The 20784-nt window shown below is 48.0% G+C and overlaps 2 protein-coding genes across 7 annotated transcripts in view; one reads left to right on the top strand and one right to left on the bottom strand.

Moving 5' to 3' along the window:
* Positions 1-11391, bottom strand: part of PALB2 (partner and localizer of BRCA2) — a 23731-nt gene extending 12340 nt beyond the window's left edge. For 2 of the 6 annotated variants that reach the window (XM_073560299.1, XM_073560298.1), the window contains exons 1-3: positions 9907-10018; positions 9005-9058; positions 161-220 (exon numbers count right to left, since the gene is read on the bottom strand). In XM_073560299.1, the coding sequence (XP_073416400.1) occupies positions 161-220; positions 9005-9058; positions 9907-9921 (129 nt within the window). In that variant the 5' untranslated portion in view covers positions 9922-10018. The other 4 variants (XM_073560302.1, XM_073560303.1, XM_073560300.1 and 1 more) reach the window with 4 other exon arrangements.
* DCTN5 (dynactin subunit 5) lies at positions 9923-20060 on the top strand. Its single transcript, XM_073560304.1, has 6 exons — positions 9923-10073; positions 13925-13993; positions 15929-16047; positions 18577-18688; positions 18835-18937; positions 19660-20060. Exons 1-6 carry the CDS (start codon positions 10026-10028, stop codon positions 19755-19757), a joined length of 549 nt encoding a protein of 182 aa, XP_073416405.1. The 5' UTR covers positions 9923-10025; the 3' UTR covers positions 19758-20060.
* The last annotated feature ends 724 nt before the right edge of the window (positions 20061-20784 follow it).

A 20784-nucleotide genomic window follows, 5' to 3' on the forward strand; every position in this document is an offset into this window, starting at 1 on the left:
AACCTTCTGTCCCCCAATATCATCTATCGGGGGGATAACCGGGAGGCATCCATACACATTAGACTGTAATGTGAACTCATTGATATTGGCGAGTTCGACCGACAAATGTATGGACACAAGCACGCACACAGGCCCATATCATCGACAGCCTAATGCATACCTGCAAACGATGAAAGGTCTTCTTGTATTCTTTCTTCAGCAATGCGAGTCTTTCCTTTAGCTGGGGGAAAAAAAAATGGAGTTGTAATTTTTCAGAGTATCCAGATGCAATTTAATGAGGGCACATGCATTCACTGTCTTATGGATGTGGGCATGAATTAGTGGAACATTTGCATATGTAAAGGAAAAAAGTGACACTCATCATCCCGTAAAAAAGTTTATTATAGATGCATTAAAAACTTGGTTGCAGGGGGACGTGGGCAGCGATGTGGACCAACTTGTCGGTGCAAAGCAAAACGTCTGTCATCCACAGTGCTACTCACACTTTTAATGTATCTATAATAAACAAACTTCTTTTATGGAATGGACAGCGCCATTATTTTTTCCTATCTCACCAAAGTCATCCATATTAATTCTTTTGCCAAAGTTGAGCACCACAATATCCCAATGGTCACATAATGCATCCTAGCTGTTTTACAGTGAGGTGCTAAGAAAGGCATTTGTGTAACATATGTTTGCAATGAAGCCCACAAAACAAAATCAGGAGGCGATCGCACAGGAGGTGCAAGGAATTATTACAAGTTTACCTATCACATTTTCTTTTTTTATAATATGCTCTTCCTTCATACAAGTGGAAGTCTGGGTCTAGAGACCCCCGATGACTGATCAAAAAACTACACTGAAGCATAAGCTCAGACTCATACAGTGGGGAAAAACAGGATTTTTTGGGTTGCTTACCGTAAAATCTGTCTCTCGGAGCCTTCATTGGGGGACACAGAGACCATGGGTGTACGCTGCTGCCACTAGGAAGCTGACACTATGCACAAAAAAGGTTAGCTCCTCCTCCGCCGTATACACCCCACCGACCGGCAGGAAATTCCTCAGTTAGTGAGAAAGCAGTAGGAGAAGTAACGGAATAGATTGAAAACAGAACGAACAACTCAACTGTAACCAATCGACAAACATAAGAACAGGAGTTGTAGAACATGGGAGGGTGCTGTGTCCCCCAATGAAGGCTCCGAGAAACAGATTTTACGGTAAGCAACCCAAAAAATCCTGTTTTCTCATTCGCCTTATTGGGGGACACAGAGACCATGGGACGTCCCAAAGCAGTCCCTGGGGTGGGAAACAAACTTCCATCAGGCCAGTGGACTCACCACCGCGGCCTGCAGAATCCTTCTACCTAGGCTGGCGTCTGCCGAAGCGTAGGTGTGGACCCTGTAGAATTTCACAAAAGTGTGAACCGAAGACCACGTTGCAGCTTTGCAAAGCTGCAGCGCGGAAGCTCTGTGGCGCACCGCCCAGGAGGCACCCACCGCCCGGGTAGAGTGCGCTCTGATCCCTGAAGGAGCTGCACGATGCTTGACCCGGTATGCCTCCAAAATTGCCGATCTGATCCAGCGAGCAATAGTGACCTTTCCTTGCACCGTCTCGAATGATAAACAGAGAGTCTGACTTCCGCAAGGAAGATGTCCTGGCTAGATAGACTCTCAATGCCCTGACCAGGTCCAGCTTGTTCAAGGATCGCTCCCGAGGATGAGCTGGGCTCGGGCAGAAGGATGGCAGAACAATGTCCTCATTGAGGTGAAACGAAGATACCACCTTTGGAAGTAAAGAGGGCGGAGGCCGCAGAACTACCTTGTCCTGATGAAGTGCCAAAAAGGGAGAGCGGCAAGAAAGGGCCGCTAATTCTGACACACGTCGGATGGAAGTAATGGCCACCAGAAAGGCCACCTTCCAAGAAAGGAGGGCAAGGGAAACATCCCTGAGAGGTTCAAAAGGAGGACCTTGCAGAACCCCAAGAACGAAATTAAGATCCCAAGGATCCACGGGCGCTCGGTACGGAGGAACCGTGTGAGCCACACCCTGAAGAAAGGTTTTGACCTGGGGCCGGGAGGCCAGCGTCTTCTGAAATAAAATGGACAGTGCCGAAACTTGACCCTTCAAGGAACTGAGAGCAAGCCCCGCATCCAGCCCTGTCTGAAGAAACGCCAGAACAGAAGGAAGCGAAAAAACCATGGCCGCGATGTCAATGGCCTCACACCAGGAGAAATAGGCTTTCCAAGTACGGTAATAGATCTTGGAAGAGGAAGGCTTTCTGGCGCGGATCATGGTATGAATCACTCGGTCAGAGAATCCTGCCCGTTTCAAAACCTCGGTCTCAACAGCCACGCCGTCAAATTGAGCGACCGAGAATTGGGGTGGCAAATCGGGCCTTGCGACAGCAGATCTGCCCTGTCGGGAAGCTTCCAGGGGGCGTCCGCGAGAAGGTTGACAATGTCCGCGAACCAAGACCTTCTGGGCCAATTCGGGGCGATGAGGACGACTGGAATCCCTACTGCCTTGATTTTCTTCAACAGCTTGGGAAGAAGAGGCAGGGGAGGGAACAGGTAGGGGAGCTCGAACTGTGACCAAGGAACGGCCAGAGCGTCGGCGCCCACTGCCAGGGGGTCCCGAGACCTGGACACGAATTGTGGTACCTTCCTTTTGAGGCGAGACGCCATGAGGTCTACGTCCGGGGTTCCCCACCGACGGCAGAGCAGATGAAACACCTCCGGATGTAGGGACCATTCCCCTGCCGCGAGACCCTCGCGGCTTAGAAAATCGGCGGCCCAGTTTTCCACGCCGGGAATGTGAACCGCGGAAATTGTTGGAACAAAGGTCTCTGCCCATTGAAGAATTCTGGACACTTCCGCCAGGGCTGAGACACTCCGTGTCCCCCCTTGTCGGTTGATATACGCCACCGCTGTGGCATTGTCTGTTTGAATCCTGACAGGCAGGCCCTTGAGGAGGCGCCGTTCCCAGTGGACGAGAGCCAGAAGGATCGCTCGTATCTCTAGGACATTGATCTGCAGAGCTGATTCCTGAGTCGACCATCGACCCTGAACAGTGTGATTGCGGAACACTGCACCCCAGCCGATGAGGCTGGCGTCCTTTGTGCCAATCTGGGAAGAAAGGACCGCCCCGAGAGAATGAGGGGAGACGTCAACCACCAGTTGAGAGACCGCTTGATCCGGCATGAAAGACGAACCGGACGATCCAGAGACAGAGCCGACCTGTTCCACCTGGACAAAATGGCCTGCTGGAGGGGCCTGGCGTGAAACTGGGCAAAGGGAACTGCCTCTATTGCTGCCACCATCTTCCCCAGAATCCTCATGGCTGTCCTGAGAGATGAAAACCGTGCGATCTGTAGTGATCGGACGCCCTGCTGCAGGGAAAGAATCTTGCCTTGTGGGAGAAATACCCTTGACCGACGAGTGTCGAAAAGAAGGCCCAGAAACACAAGGCGTTGAGTAGGGATCAGACAGGACTTTTTCCGGTTGACGATCCACCCAAAACTGGACAGGGTGTCTAGAACGATCGCCACACTTAGGCGGGCCTGATGAAAGGAGGGAGCCTTGATCAGAATATCGTCGAGATACGGAAAAAGAACAAGACCTCTGATCCTCAACAAGGCCATCAACGCCGCCATAATCTTCGTGAAGACCCTGGGAGCGGTGGCGAGCCCAAAAGGGAGCGTGACGAACTGATAATGTTGGTGGTGAATCGCAAACCACAGGAACTTCGGATGTCCGGGAAATATGGGCACGTGTAGATAGGCATCTTGGATGTCTATGGAACACATGAATTCCTGCTCCTTCATGGAGGCTATCACCGAGCGAACCGACTCCATCCGGAAGTGGCGGAGGCGAACTCTCTTGTTGAGTAACTTGAGATCCAAGATGGGTCGAACCGCCCCGTCCTTTTTCGGCACCACAAACAGGTTTGAATAAAACCCTGTGAATCGTTCCGATTCGGGAACGAGCACAATCACCCCGGAGCTGAGGAGAGAGGCGATGGCCGAACCGAACCCCGGGATCAAGGCAGGATCCCGTGGCGGACGGGATGGAAGAAGCGATCCCGTGGAAGAGAAACGAACTCTATTTTGTATCCTGTCGATACAACCTCTCTGACCCAAGCGTCCTCTACTGAGGCGAACCAGACGTCGCTGAAGAAAAGAAGTCGACCTCCCAATTGGAAGGGACCCACGGAAGACCGATGATAGTCATGCGGACGTAGACCGTCCAGATCTAGATCTGGGTGGTCTTCCCTGGGAAGAGTGGGACCGCCAGGACGGAGTGGGCCTGAAGGAGACCTTCTTTCTTTCCTGACGTGCTTGTGGCCTTTGCTGGTTGGAAGGGTTTTCCGCCGCATTGAAACGGCGGAAAGACCGAAAGGGACGGAACTGACGCCTTGGAGGAGGTCTGCGAGGCTTGGATTGGGGGAGAAGAGAACTCGTACCTCTGGTAGCGTCCTTAATAATCTGGCCCAATTGGGACCCAAAGAGACGCACTCCTTGAAAAGGCAGATTAGTCAGACTTTTTAGAGGACAAGTCCGCCTGCCAGGCCTTGAGCCAAATTGTACGTCGGATTGCCACGATGTTGCTTGACGCCTGAACCGCGCAAGATGCGGCATCCAAGGAAGCAGAAAGCAGATAATGCCCCGCATGGGAAATCTGATTGGCGATATCGGCCAAATGCTCCGGTTGTGCCTTATCCAGAATGCCCTGCCGAAGGTCCTCTGCCCAAGCGGATATAGCCTTTGCTGCCCAAGATGAAGCAAAGAGTGGACATACCGCCGCAGATGCCGCCTCGAAGGCAGACTTTGCTCGGGATTCTATGATTCTGTCATTAGAATCTTTTAGAGACGCTACACCCGACAGCGGAAGAACAGTATTATTAGAGAGTCTGGATACGGGAGGGTCCACTGAAGGAGAAGCGGCCCAGTTGTCCGTGAGCTCTTTAGCGAACGGATACAGCACGCCGAGACGCTTTCCTCTTTGAAAGCGTCTAGTCGGATCTTCCCTTTCCTTGGTAAAAATCTTCCCAAACTCGGAATGAAAGGGAAACACCCTGGAAGGTGTTTCCGCCCGTCTGAACGAAACCTCCTGATCTGAGGATTTCGCAGGGGCGTCAGTGATGTCGAAGGTATGGTGAATCGCGGCAATGAGGTTCTGCACCGTAACCTTCATGTTCGCATCCTGATCCGAATCCAGCTCTAAGACCCCTTCAGATTCCGAAAGCGCTTCACCTGACTCGGGAGAGGAGGCCCGAGAGGGAGACTGCTGGGGAGTATGGGGTGAGGTAGGGCGAGGAGAGGACTCCGCCTGGAGATCCTGCCTGGGTCTCTTGCGACTGACACTGGCTGGCTCAGATGGGACGTCCTGGGACGTGCTAGGTCCCGCAGAAGCTCCCAAGGGCAACTTATCCAGAACGGCTACTAGGGACTGAGACACCTTGGTGAGGTCTGCCACCGACTGTGATAGGGAGGAGGCCCAACCCGGCAAGGGGGGCTCACTCACCCCTGGGGCTATGGATGGCTCCTGAGCGGCGTCGGGCTGGATTGGATTGCTACAGTCCAGGCAGAGGGGAGAGGACTGACCCCTGAGGTCGTGCCGGAAGGTTGGGGGACAGAGGGCGGAGAAGGGTCAGTCTGCCGTGCAGAGCTACTCACGGTCCGGTGTCCCCAAAAGCGATGCTGCTCGACCTGTCCGGGGATGCAGATCAGGGAGAAGTCCGGCTGGCCGTCCCAAAGAGGCAAAAAGCTGCTTGCAGAAACTGCTCAGGGGCTGGGGAGCGTCTCCAGCTGCGTCCGGCTGGCAGGCTGTGAAGATGGCGCCTGCCTGTAGAAAAGCGCGGGTCCCGGGGAAGGGGAAGGGCGGAGCTCCTCGCAGGGTTAATAATTGCTGCCCTCTAGCCATAATATGCTGGGCAGGAGAGGGAAAGGTGGGGGGAGGGCCTGGAGAGAGCGGGAGAGAAGCCCGCTTAGAAGAAAGGGGCGGGGGGCGTGGCCGCGACGCTGCGGTAGGCCCGAACACAAGCCGGGGCCTAAATTAGTTGCGGCGGCCGCCTGTCAGCAGGGGGTCGGCGCAGAAGACGCGTCGCAACACCGGGCCGCGTCCCTGCCCAGAACTGCCCGACTCCAGCGCTACCCCTGCCGAGATGGAAAAAAGGGGGGGGAAGCGCAGAACGAGGCCCGTGAAGACCCGGGGCCTGCATGGATGCGGTGACCGTGGGGGGATGCGGAGCGTGCAAGGACCCTAACGTGGTCCCCCTGGCGACCGCTCCAAGAGAAAATGCCGGGGGAAGACTGACATACTCACCCAAGGCAGGGGGCCTTACAATAAAGGTACCTGAAAATCCCACGCTGTCTGTCTCTATGAAATCCGCGCCTCATCCAACCTTCAGGCTCTGGTAGGCGAGAGGGTGGGAGGCGGGGGGCAAGGACCGTCCGTGCGGCTGGCACCTACTTGTGCGAGGCTCCTGGTCCTGCTGCGGAGACCTATGAGGATACGGGGTGGCAGTACACGCCGTACTCATAGTCTCTTTGTGGGAGTACGGATGTGATTGTTCACTCCGTATCCCTCCGGAACCTGCAAAGAAACGACGCACACTGAGGTAGATATGGGTCTAATAAAAGACCCGTGTCCACCTCCTACTGACACTAAGCTAAACTGAGGAATTTCCTGCCGGTCGGTGGGGTGTATACGGCGGAGGAGGAGCTAACCTTTTTTGTGCATAGTGTCAGCCTCCTAGTGGCAGCAGCATACACCCATGGTCTCTGTGTCCCCCAATAAGGCGAACGAGAAATAAGTATAGTTCTTGACCATGTTTGTCGGCAGTGTATCAAATACTTATTTTACCCACTGTAGCTATATATATGTATACCAGTTATATGTGTAAAGGGGTTGCCTTAACTTCTGAAACAGAAAAAAAATGAAAACTACTTGTAAAAACAAAGCAACTTTGCAATTTAGCTTTTATTAAAAATCCTCTCACTTCTCAAAAATGGAGGGCTTTTTAATTGTATAGGTTACTGCTCGTTGCCTAGGTTACTGGCCACCTCTGCAGTCTATTAGTCTCTACCGGTTTCCTAGGCAAAGAGCGTTTGGTTGAAAGCTATTTGCTATACAGCTTGTAAGTGCTGCTCTAAAGCTGAGCTGATCGCTGGATCCAGCTTCAGTGCCCCTGAGCTTCTTCACTGTTGCATCTGAGACACAACACAGGTAGGACCAAAAGCAGCGACGACTTGACTGTCAATTATAAGGACCAAGACCCCCACCTACCCCGGCAACAGAGAATCCGATAGGCAGTGGAGTAGGGTACTGCTACTTTTACTATTTTAGACCAATGTACGAAAATTACAAAAAAAAAAAAGGATTAGACATCCTGGTTAAGGGTATGTTCACACATGGTGGATGGAGATTTTCTCCCTGGATTTGCAAAGTGTAAAAAGATTTTACTTAGGCCTCAAATAGTCTGCAGGACTCATTCCTAAGAGAAAAAAACAGACCAGTTGCTGGATCCAACTTTCTGTCATTTTTTGCCCGTTTTTACCATCAGTGGGGCATCTATTTTTCTCACATGCAAAAAAATAGGGAAGACAGAACCAGAACCAGAACACAGCACCTGAAAAGGAAGACGGCTCCAAAACGGGTGAACAGCGCCACAATTGGAACAGAGCTCATGGATGAAACTGGGATGGCATCGGTGTGGTATTCTTTTTTTTTTCCTTGCTCCCATTCAATTTAATGTGCACATTTGATCTATGGCTCAGTTGACAAAATGTCATGTTTTATTTTTGTGGGGGTTTTTTTTTGGAGACTATGTCCACAATAAAACACTGACATGTTAACATTCCCATTGCCTATAATGGTTTTGTGCTCTATATGTGAAATATGACCTATATCTAACCCAGACGCAACTGAAAAAATCTGCAACAGAAATTGACAATCATCGCTATCAATGCTGTGACTTTTCACCATAAATTTCAGCCTTTGCAATGCATTTGACAGCCACAATGTATGCAAGGATTTCCTGTTTGTTAGGCTATCCCTGCATGTGTTGCGGCTGTTGAACAGCCACGAGACATGCAGCCTCGGGGACTGGAACATATTTTTTGAACACGAAAAAGACACTGGTTTAGCACACGGGCATGCTCAGATAACACCTTATCCCAGCACGTTCGGTCATCACTACTAAACATTAAACAACCTAACTTTATGAATTATCGTAACAATATGATGTTATTGTATTAATGGTAAAGATTTGTATGTTACCAGAACATGTGCATGCAATTTATATAGTTACATCATGCTTATGATTTGGTTTATTTTGGTTTTAAATAGTTCGTAACATTGCATTGGTATTATCTCTATGAGTAAGGGTGCTTTTACACTGCATTCTGCGTCCCCATTGGAGCATACGTCCGAAATCCATCACATAACGGGGTCCGGACGCATGTGCAGACAGTGCCATAGACTGTAATGGTGACGGCAGAATGAACGAGCTCTCTGCAGTGCACTTTTTTCGGGAATATACACCTACAGTAGGCAGACACTGAGACACAGTCTACTACATCTGAGTGGCCGCCTACACTCCCGAAAATGGTGCACAGCACGTTCGCTCTGCCGTCACCATTACAGTCTATGGCGCTGTTGGCGCATGCGTCCAGACCCGTTTTGCAGGGGATATCGGACATCGAACATATGCCCCGATGGGGATGCAGAACGCAATGTGAAAGCCCCCTAAGGGGAGTCAGCAGTACTGGGAACGCGTCAGAGAGGCACATAAGAACCATCAGAATGGTTTTTAATGGATCTGTCAGTTTTATAATTCAATGTTTCTGCTGTTTTTATCCAGAATTTTTGTTTGATTTTGCTGGGCAACCGTTTTTTGCGGGTCCCACATTACGTGAAGCTACATTATATTCTATAGCGGAAAGTTCAATTTTTTTCTCCGATGCATAGTGGGAATTCCAGAGCAGAAAATCTGAGCATGATTATGTGCCCTAAGGGCCCGGTACCTTTGCCTTCTCTTCTAAGGTGAGATATCTCTCTGGCATGTTTTCCATTTCTTGCTATAAAAAAAAAAGAAGAAACATCAGAGACATGACATATAACACAAAGCTGCATATTGTCACCAATTTTCAGGGGACCCAGGCAAATGAATAGCAAAATCTGCACATGATGCACAGACGCCTCTCTGTTCCCGGCGGCGGGTATAATGAACCCACTTTTGAGACCGATGCAGGCCCTTACGGCGGGAGTTTATGCATGAGACAGGTGTACATCGACACGGGGCTATTCCCATCCTCACAGACGGATATTGTCGGATAGTCCTTGTAAATAAAAGCAATTTCGGAATTTGCTGACTATTCATATTTACTACCGTTCTTGAGAAATTAACACAACAGCTCGTTGCCTTGGAGACCGGCCACCGCTGCTGTCAATCATGGCTCTGATGACATCCTATGGCCCAGGATACCCGTCAGCATTCCGGATCTACCTACCACGGGGACGAAGGCGGATTTAAAGGAATGTACCAAAATTGATGCTTTAAAAGCCCCAAACTTGTAACTTTATTAAAAAAACAACACTGGGGTCACGTAAACACCATCCGGCCCCCGCGGGGAAACGACACGACTGGCGTATAATTTGTGATCACATGACTACTTTGTCGCACACCTAGGTCACCTGATCGCTGAACGTGACGTCCCATTGGCTGACAGCTATGACGGTCACATGATACCAACCACTGTCTTAGCAATATATAAAAAAAAGCAGCTTTAAGGAAAATGTCAGCATTTTCTCAGAAAACCCCTTTAAGGTTTCCTAAGTGTAATACTAGTTGCGCTATAGGCAATGCGCGGTATAACTGGAGCACAGACGCAGGTCAGAGGCTATTTCCACCCCCCCATGTACGTACACAGGCGGCCGCCATTTCTGCTCTCCGGCCGACGTCACTTCCGGCATCCTCCTCAGCCACCGCGTCACGTGATACTGCACGGCGGCCAGGGGCGGAAGTGACGTCACGCCGGCCGAGCCATGGAGCTGAGCGAGCTGCTGTATAACAAGTCGGAGTATATAGAGACCGTGAGTGCGATACAGAGGGGGATACGTGTATACACGGCGGGCGGTATAGAAGGCAGGCAGCCTACCTGCCGCATAGTAACCGCACCTCCATCATCCTGTGTGTATGGGGGGGGGGGGGCTGATAGAGCTGTGACGTCATATTTCTGTATCCTGCATACTGGAGCGTCTGTATATGTGATTACGTCACGTGCTTTGGGTGAAACCTTTATTTTCCACCCTTAGAGACACTTTTTTTTTATTTAAAAGTGTATATTTGGGGCGAAAAATCATTTTTGCAATTGGATTTCATTAAAGAATGTTGGCCCGTTTTGCTGTTGCAATCTTGCATTCAACTTTGACGCGGTCCGTGGCCATAAATCAGCAGAGAAATGCTCGGGAATAATGAAAAAAAAAAAGTTACAGGCTGTCCTGTCAGAAGGAGCTCGCTGATGGATTCTCAGTTAACTTGTTTTTGCAGCACAGAGGCTATAGGAGGCATACGGGGCAACGTTTATTAATGTATGCCAGTTTTGGGGGGGTTTTTTCTTAGTCACAGTCGAGGGCATTGTCCTTAGAGGTGGATAATCCCTTTAAGGGGTGAATGGTGGGGAAGGGGCCAATAAGGGGCTCCTAATCCGCGAGTGCTGGATAGATGTGTGTCGTTAGGGGGCGGAAATGGTGAATGGGAAATCTCGCCTGCGCGCTGTTGAAATTGTCCTGCAGGTTGGAGGATTTCCCATAGAGTTCAATGCAGAGGTGAAAATCGGTAATTAAAGGGATGGTACGAAATGCATGCTGGGATACTCAAACTAAGCATCACTGGGGGGGGGGGCAGAGGCTGCGGTCACTGTCACAGCCCCTGGCTACTCCCTGAAACGAAGCGTCATCAGAGACCATCTGAGCTGGGCCGTGCACAATGACAGTGCGCTCTGTTGCCAGATCAGATCAATAGTAACGAGCCGGCAACAGAGCGCACTGTCAGTGCAGGTTGTAAGGCTATGTGCACACGTTGCGGATTCTGCTGCGGATCCGTAGCATTTCTGGCTCTGCGGACCTGCAGCAGATTTAGGTGCGTTGTACAGTACTATTGTTTTCAATGGTAAAATGAAAAACGCTGTGCATTTTTCCGCGGGTTCAAATCCGCAGCATGTCAATTCTTTGTGCGGAATCCGCAGCGGTTTCACACCTTCTCCATTGTAGACAGAGAAGGGACTGGCCCAGGTTATCTGTGGATCTACAGATGTGGAAAATTGGCATTAAAGAAATACACACTCAGTAAAGTCGCCTTCTGCTCCTCTTGCAATGACGTTTTCATGTCCGGTCTCGGCGTTCCAGTGTTTTCTGCCTGGAACTTGCCAGCCTCTCATCACGCTGCACCATATATAGAAAAATTCTAAAACAAAGAAGATTGTGAAGGAGGCATTTTTTTAAAGGGGTTGTCCAATCACGTGATATTAGTGCCCTGTCCTTAGGGTAGGTAATCAGTATCAGATTGGTGGGGGTCAGACTGATCAGCTGTTACAAGTCCCCCCCTCCTGTGTGTACACTTATTGAACAGAGCTGTAGTGCGCCGCCCATTCCACACGTAGCAGCCGCTGCCTGTTACTGCAGAACAGCGCCTATTCTCAGAGCTGATAACAGCCGATTGGTGCGTGACGGACCCCAACTGATTTCATATCCATGGATAGATCATCAATATCCTATGATAAGACAATCCCTTTAATTATTTATTTATTTATTTTTTACCTGAGGCCCACATGATAAAGAAAACCTACCTGCATTTAATTATGCGCCACATTTCTCCTTCGCCTCATTGGGGGACACAGGACCATGGGTTCATGCTGTGTCCCCCAATGAGTGGCTCGGAGAAAAGAATTTTACGGTGAGTACACAAAAAAACCTGTTTTTTTAGCACATTAAGCCACCCCACTTTTCAGGTTAGTACAGTCATGGCCAAAAGTTTTGAGAATGACACAAATATTAATTTTTACAAAGTCTACTGCTTCATTTTTTCTAATGGCAATTTGCATATACTACAGAATGTTATAAAGAGTGATCAGCTTAACAGCAATTACTTGCAAAGTCAATATTTGCCTAGAAAATTAACTTTATCCCCCAAAACACATTTCAACATCATTGCAGCCCTGCCTTAAAAGGACCAGCTAACATCGTTTCAGTGATTGCTCCATTAACACAGGTGTGGGTGTTGATGAGGATAGGGCTGGAGATCAATCTGTCATGATTAAGTAAGAATGACACCACTGGACACTTTAAAAGGAGGCTGGTGCTTGGCATCATTGTAGAAGGCTCAACTTTATTCTCATTTGCACAAGGAAAGACTAGGAGCAATGGGATGAAACTGAATGGGAGGAGACACAGATTAGATATTAGAAAAAACTTTTTGACAGTTAGTGATCAATGAGTGGAACAGGCTGCCACGAGAAGTGGTGAGTTCTCCTTCAATGGTAGTCTTCAAACAGAGGCTGGACAGACATCTGACTGGGATGATTTAGCGAATCCTGCTTTTAGCAGGGGGTTGGACCAGATGGCCCAGGAGGTCCCTTCCAACTCTACGATTCTATGATTCTATGATCATTGTTTCTCTTCTGTTAACCATGGTTATCTCTAAAGAAACACGTGCAGTCATCATTGCACTGCACAAAAATGGCCTAACAGGGAAGAGTATCGCAGCTAGAAAGATTGCACCTCAGTCAACAATCTATCGCATCATCAAGAACTTCAAGGAGAAAGGTTCCCTTGTTGCCAAAAAGGCTCCAGGGCGCCCAAGAAAGACCAGCAAGCGCCAGGACCGTCTCTTAAAAGTGTTTCAGCTGCAGGATCGGGCTACCAGCAGTGCAGAGCTTGCTCAGGAATGGCAGCAGGCAGGTGTGAGTGCATCTGCACGCACTGTGAGGCGGAGACTCTTGGAGCAAGGCCTGGTCTCAAGGAGGGCAGCAAAGAAGCCACTTCTCTCCAGGAAAAACATCATGGACAGACTGATATTCTGCAAGAGGTACAGGGAGTGGACTGCTGAGGACTGGGGTAAAGTCATTTTCTCTGATGAATCCCCTTTTCGATTGTTTGGGACATCTGGAAAACGGCTTATTCGGAGAAGACCAGGTGAGCGCTACCACCAGTCTTGTCTCATGCCAACTGTCAAGCATCCTGAAACCATTCATGTGTGGGGTGGCTTCTCAGCCAAGGGAATGGGCTCTCTCTCAGTCTTGCCTAAAAACACAGCCATGAATAAAGAATGGTACCAGAATGTCCTCAAAGAGCAACTTCTCCCAGCCGTCCAAGAGCAGTTTGGCGATCAACAATGCCTTTTTCAACATGATGGAGCACCTTGCCATAAAGCAAAGGTGATAACTAAATGGCTCAGGGAACAAAACATAGATATTTTGGGACCATGGCCTGGAAACTCCCCAGATCTTAATCCCATTGAGAACTTGTGGTCAATCATCAAGAGACGGGTGGACAAACAAAAACCTTCAAATTCAGACAAAATAAAAGCATTGATTTTGCAAGAATGGACTGCTATCAGTCAGGATTTGATCCAGAAGTTGATTGAGAGCATGCCAGGGAGAATTGCTGAGGTCCTGAAGAAGAAGGGTCAACACTGCAAATATTGACTTGCTGCATTAACTCATTCTAACTGTCAATATAACCTTTTGTTACTCATAATATGATTGCAATTATATTTCTGTATATGATAAAAACATCTGACAAACACACATAAAAACCAGAGGCCAGCAGATCATGTGAAAATATAATATTTGTGTCATTCTCAAAACTTTTGGCCATGACTGTACAGCCTTAACCTGTATGAGAAATGAAAAGTTTGCAAAACTTTTTGCGCTTTATGTCCTCAGGCGTCTGGAAATAAAGTGAGCCGTCAGTCTGTGTTGTGTGGCAGCCAGAATATCGTCCTGAATGGCAAGGTGAGTGAGAACGTGCTAGCCACTGCCCTCGGACCTAATCTTATATTTTCGACAGCAGTCTAAAAATCCAAATTAAAGAACTAAAGGGGATGTCCTCTACTGGAGAAACTCTTCTGAAGAGCGGCGCTGGTCCAGGAGCATAGTATGCATTTTTTTTATTATGTCCTGCACGTTGGGGTTGTCTAGCAGTGAATAACCCCTTAAAGGGGTATTTCCCATCTTCTATAAACAAGAGGGGCCGGATAGTTCTCGTCATAACAAGCAATTTTGCGATTTACTACTTGTGAAAATTTCCAGCCGTTCATGAGATATGAACACTTTTATTTTGTTTATAGTCTGTTGCCTTGGAGACCGACCACCACTGCGAGACAGGAGAACAGAAACAAAAGCGTTAATATTTCAAGAATGGTTGAAAATTTTAACAGGCAGTAAATTGCAAAAGTGCTTGGTTTTTTTTAAGCATTTTCCAACAATATCCATCTATGAAGATGGAGAAAAACCCTTTAAGGGGGATTTTACTTCACATATAAACAGGCGACTATTGTATTACTATTTTTTTATGCACCAAATACTTATAATTTAGTGGACAGACGTAAGGAAACTACAGGAGTTTAATGGCAGCCACATTGGAAGTCAACCCACAATTAAAGGTCTTTGGTATTGACGATGAGAGCCATGTACAGCGCTCAGTTGTCTGTCAGGATGCGCAGACGATCATCATGTGTATGTCCCATTTATCAGACTAAGACAGGAGCCCACGATAACTGCCGACCATGCACAGATCCTGAAAGGGGTGACATGGTGTTCTAATTGGACTATTTGTAAACTTTTTAGCATGCAGTTCTTCATACAACCTGTCTACCTGGGGGCGCTGTTGCTTTATATATAGACTAATCCTAGAAAACGTCTCTATGAGAAGCGCTGAATGCTTAGCAATCCAAGAAATGGGAGGAATGAGACGTGGCTTTTTTTTCTCAACCATACTCCCATGGCATGTTATCCCCTCAATTCCTTATTATTTGGTCACAGTCTGACCCCCTTATGAGGTGCAAAGGACCATCATCAAAGAATATATTTTATCAGTGCGGTAATAAAACTGTACAGAGTGTTACCTAGCGAAGAAAACTATGGACTCTGCAGAATAAAATCTGCAGATCTGGAAGACTAAATAGAGGACTTATTGGGAAGTATATTTGCAGCTGCCAGAGGGGGAAGGTGCCCAGCTTAGGAATAAAGTTTGCCGAAATATCTGATATACCGTAGGTAGGAGTATCTGATAGTCAAATGTGTATGGGAGAGTCGGAGATGTTGTCTGAACGATCGACCGTCGGCTATCCAATGTGTGCCGAGGTCTTTAGTCATGACTGCAATTCCAGCTGCCAGTGGGGAAAGGAAAGTGACAGAAGTGTTTACTGGGGACTTTATTTAGAGCTGACAGAAGGTGAAGGAGACAGAGTATGGAACTTACTGTGGAAATTGATTACAGTTGCAAGAGGAAGAAGGAGAATGACAATGGGACTTACTGGAGACTATTTTTACAGCTGCCAGAGGGGGAGGGAGAGAAACTAAGAAATTTAGTGTAGACTGCATTTCCAGCTTCCAGACCGGGAAGGAAACAGTCAAAAGAGCTTACAGGGGCTAGATTTAGAGCTAACAGAGGGAGAAGGAGACAGACTAGAGCACTTACTGTGGACTGTGACTACATCTGCAAGAGGAGGAAGGAGTATGATTAGGGAGACTATATTTACAGCTGACAGAGGGGGGATGAGAGAACGTAGTGATTACTACATTTCCAGCCGCCATAAGGAGAAGGAAATTGACTGGAGCATTTACTGAAGACTATTGACTGATTCTATGTGAAGCTGCCGCCTCATCTCCCATTTATCAGTTTTTCTCCTTGATCCAATGTGTTCCTTCCTTATATCCCCTCTGCAGACAATAGTCATGAATGACTGTATTATCAGGGGAGACCTGGCGAACGTTCGAGTGGGACGACACTGCGTCATCAAAAGCCGAAGCGTGATCAGACCACCGTTCAAGAAATTCAGCAAAGGGTGAGGCACCGCTGTAATGCAGATAAGGCCTTTTTTGTGTTTGTATGCAGTTAAATAAAACCTGCAAAAAATCCTGGTCTTGGTAGACTCAACCCCCACAGCAAGGTCACACTGCAATTGGTGCACAGGCTCGTCTAATGTGTCCAAGGACACATTACTATTCTGTAATAGCCATCTACTCTTTTTCAGTGGGAGTATTTTATACAGCAGCATTCTGACAGCATTGTAGGAGCTAGAACTGCTATTTCCTAATTATTAATAGCAGGGAGACAAAGACCCCCCTCAATTATTGTAGGGAGTCAAAGACCCACCTCCACTTATTGTAGGGAGACAAAGGCCCCCCAATTATTGTAGGGAGTCAGAGACCCACCTCCACTTATTGTAGGGAGACAAAGACCCTCCCAATTATTGTAGGGAGAAAAAGACCCACCTCCACTTATTGTAGGGAGACAAAGACCCACCTCCACTTATTGTAGGGAGACAAAGACCCACCTCCACTTATTGTAGGGAGACAAAGACCCACCTCCACTTATTGTAGGGAGACAAAGACCCACCTCCACTTATTGTAGGGAGACAAAGACCCACCTCCACTTATTGTAGGGAGACAAAGACCCACCTCCACTTATTGTAGGGAGACAAAGACCCACCTCCACTTATTGTAGGGAGACAAAGGCCCCCCAATTATTGTAGGGAGTCAGAGACCCACCTCCACTTATTGTAGGGAGACAAAGACCCCCCCAATTATTGTAGAGAGTCAAAGACCCACCTCCACTTATTGTAGGGAGACAAAGGCCCCCCAATTATTGTAGGGAGCCAGAGACCCACCTCCACTTATTGTAGGGAGACAAAGGCCCCCCAATTATTGTAGGGAGTCAGAGACCCACCTCCACTTATTGTAGGGAGACAAAGGCCCCCCAATTATTGTAGGGAGTCAGAGACCCACCTCCACTTATTGTAGGGAGACAAAGACCCTCCCAATTATTGTAGGGAGAAAAAGACCCACCTCCACTTATTGTAGGGAGACAAAGACCCACCCAATTATTGTAGGGAGTCAAAGACCCACCTCCATTTATTGTAGTGAGACAAAGACCCTCCCAATTATTGTAGGGAGAAAAAGACCCACCTCCACTTATTGTAGTGAGACAAAGACCCTCCCAATTGTAGGGAGAAAAAGACCCACCTCCACTTATTGTAGGGAGACAAAGACCCACCTCCACTTATTGTAGGGAGTCAAAGACCCACCCAATTATTGTAGGGAGTCAAAGACCCACCTCCACGTATTGTAGGGAGACAAAGACCCCCCCCCCCCGCCCAATTATTGTAGGGAGACAAAGACCCACCTCCACTTATTGTAGGGAGACAAAGACCCACCCAATTATTGTAGGGAGTCAAAGACCCACCCAATTATTGTACAGAGTCAAAGACCCACCTCCACTTATTGTAGGGAGACAAAGACCCCCCAATTATTGTAGGGAGTCAAAGACCCACCTCCACTTATTGTAGGGAGACAAAGACCCCCCAATTATTGTAGGGAGTCAAAGACCCACCTCCACTTATTGTAGGGAGACAAAGACCTCCCAATTATTGTAGGGAGACAAAGACCCCCCCCAATTATTGTAGGGAGACAAAGACCCCCCCCCAATTGTAGGGAGACAAAGACCCCCCCCCCCAATTGTAGGGAGACAAAGCCCCACCTCCACGTATTGTAGGGAGACAAAGACCCACCTCCACGTATTGTAGGGAGACAAAGACCCACCTCCACGTATTGTAGGGAGACAAAGACCCACCTCCACGTATTGTAGGGAGACAAAGACCCCCCCCCAATTATTGTAGGGAGACAAAGACCCCCCCCCAATTATTGTAGGGAGACAAAGACCCACCTCCACGTATTGTAGGGAGACAAAGACCCCCCCCCCCAATTATTGTTGGGAGACAAAGACCCACCTCCACTTTCTATCATCTGTCTTGATGTCTCCACTGCCATTTATAAATAGTGAATTGCACTTTTCCATCCGTTATCTCTACAATACTGTTCCTTTTGTACAGTATGAATAGGTAGGAGAGATGACCTGTCTCCTGGAGTTGTCTAAGTGTTTGTATAGTCTCGTGACCCCAGTTACACCAGTAACTACTGCCCGACGCCCATTAGGTGTACTGACCCTGCCTCCCCATTACATGCTGTTATACTTAGTGCTTTCTTATTGTCCCTATAATTGCCCAAACAGCTTCTGCCTTTTCAGTTTGTTCCATTCGCTGCCAGTGGGAAAAAAAACCCATCACCTCTCGAAACGCCAATTATCACATTCACATCTAAAGAAAATTAGGTCGCCGGTGTAAAAAAGTCTCTTTATATGGCAGTAAAGCTGCGGCATGTAATTAGACAGAGGGCCAGAATTGTGTGTGTGGACCCCCAGCTATGATAGCAGCACATGACTTGGGCTCACGTGGCGACACAGCGCAGACGCTCGTGGCTTATATGGGACACATATTCTGTAAGATTGATAAATTCGGTGACTTTTTCTCCTTCAGGGTTGCGTTTTTCCCCTTACACATCGGAGACCACGTCTTTATAGAAGAGGACTGCGTGGTGAATGCGGCACAGATAGGCTCTTATGTGCACATAGGGAAGAACTGCGTCATTGTAAGTAGATTTAAAGGGAACCTGTCAGGGTTTTATTAGGGATCTAACACCCTTTAACCACATGAAACGTGCATCACATTGAAAAATATGAAAAAATATATAAATTGTGGTTTTATCAGTCTCATCATGTCTTCTCTTGTATCCAGGGCCGGAGATGTGTCTTAAAGGATTGCTGCAAAATATTGGACAATACAGTCTTACCCCCCGAAACGGTGGTCCCTCCATTTACTGTGTTTTCAGGCTGCCCTGGTGAGTGCAGATTGTTGAGGAGATTAGTGCAGGTTGCATGAGGTTTCGAGGGAAGCTGGTTCTGTCGCTAAAAGCTATTAGCCTGCAGATATTGGGTTAATTTGCAGGTTAATAGCGTTCCGTCTGTCCGGCGCGGCTGCGCGGAGAAAATGAGGTTTATTACTCCTGCGAGCCGCTGGCTTTCAGTCATTGTAGCGTGTCCCAGAGCGGCTACAATCCCGGCACTTTGACAGCTGGTTGTACAGCACGTTTATACCGAGCGAGCAGTCAGTCAAAGTGCTGGGACTGTAGTCGCTCCGGGCTCGCCTCTATGACTGAAAGCTGGCGGAGCCCAGGAGGAATAAACCTCATTTTCTCTAGGTAGTCAGGCTTTCAGGCAGCATTGGAACTCTGCTAACCTGCAGATAAACCCTATATCTGCAAGATAATAGTGTTTGGCAATGGGACCGGATCCCTTTAAGTCACCCATAAACAATAAAGAGCTGTCAATCAATGCTGTGTGAAAGGGGTTGTCTAGCGCTGATGATGTCGTACCTTCCAGGACACATGCACGATCTTCCAGTATCAGGAACGTTCCCTACTCATTAGGACACGTGCATGATACCTGTTCATCATGCATCCACCTGTACGTTTGCGTCTCTGATCCCCGGCCTCAGTAGTAGTAACGCCTAATGAACTGCAAACTTTTGTTGTGAACTGTGATTTTATCTTTCGGCTTTTAGGGCTGTTCTCGGGAGAGCTCCCGGAGTGCACACAGGAACTCATGATCGACGTCACCAAGAGTTACTACCAAAAGTTCCTGCCTCTGACACAGATTTAGAATGGATCGCCCATCTCACTTGGCTGGTTTATTGTTTCTTTTTTTATCATTATTTTGTATATGTATATATTAACACATCTCCGCCATTCCCTTTTATGTATTTATTGAAGACTTTTCTGTATCCTCTGCACTCCATGGCATCTGTCCCGCTCAGCATGGATCAGAATGGGATCCATTCAGAAAATTCAGCATTGCCGCTACCTTTCTGACAAGTAGGTCTACGAGCTGTCGGTCTGCGGGAAATCACTGACGTCACTTTGCAATAGATTAGCACTTGCCGATAAAATAAATATCCGCCTTCTGCATTGCTTCCATTTTGTTTCTATCCAGTTGAATGTTCTTGACGCAGGATAGGCCTCGCAAAAAGGACCCATGTCCCTTGTATGGTTTGCACAGGACAATGGAAGAATGATGCTCTTATTACATGTGGTCCAAATGGCCGTTTCCCAGCATAAGCAGTAGCCAATTACAATACAATGCACATTTATCCTACCCCTTTAAAGGGGTTGTCTCACCTTAAAGGGAATGTGTCAGCAGCATTTCAAACCACACCCCCCCAGACTATTTATATGCGCATGAAGCTCTTTCAAAGACAAGTCCCGCAATACCATTGCATGACCAGTCCATTCCTCCATTACTGAGAAATTGGCTTTTGGATTGATATGCAGGCTGAAGAGCTATGGTAGATCTGAAGCCTCTGTCACTCCAGCTCTATTCCCCATCCAAGGCCACATCCTCCTTCTTGACTGACAGCCTCTTTGCTCTTCCGGCTTGACTGATAGCATGCAGGCTGTTAGTCAAGCTGAAAGATGTGGTGCTGAGCAGGGAATAGAGGTGGAATGACAGAGGCTTCAGATCTACCATAGCTCTTCAACCTCATTTGCATATCAATCCAAATGCCAACTTCTCAGTAATGGAGGAATGCCCTGGCGATCCAAAGGTATTGCTGGACTTGTTTTTGAAACAGCAACATGCAGATAAAAATAGTTTGGGGGTGAAACCCTGCTGACATTCCCTTTTAAATGGG

This window comes from Dendrobates tinctorius, unplaced genomic scaffold (genome assembly GCF_039654945.1).
Source record: "Dendrobates tinctorius isolate UK_male_01 unplaced genomic scaffold, ASM3965494v1 ptg000295l, whole genome shotgun sequence".
Taxonomy (NCBI): domain Eukaryota; kingdom Metazoa; phylum Chordata; class Amphibia; order Anura; family Dendrobatidae; genus Dendrobates; species Dendrobates tinctorius.

What these genes read in the sequence shown, in the direction of transcription:
- DCTN5 (XM_073560304.1), top strand. Translation starts at nt 10,026, where the DNA reads ATGGAGCTGAGCGAGCTGCTGTATAACAAGTCGGAGTATATAGAGACC. An exon ending in AGTCGGAGTATATAGAGACC is followed by an intron (nt 10,074 to 13,924) that starts GTGAGTGCGATA and finishes TTATGTCCTCAG; the next exon opens with GCGTCTGGAAATAAAGTGAG. An exon ending in TAGGGAAGAACTGCGTCATT is followed by an intron (nt 18,689 to 18,834) that starts GTAAGTAGATTT and finishes TCTTGTATCCAG; the next exon opens with GGCCGGAGATGTGTCTTAAA.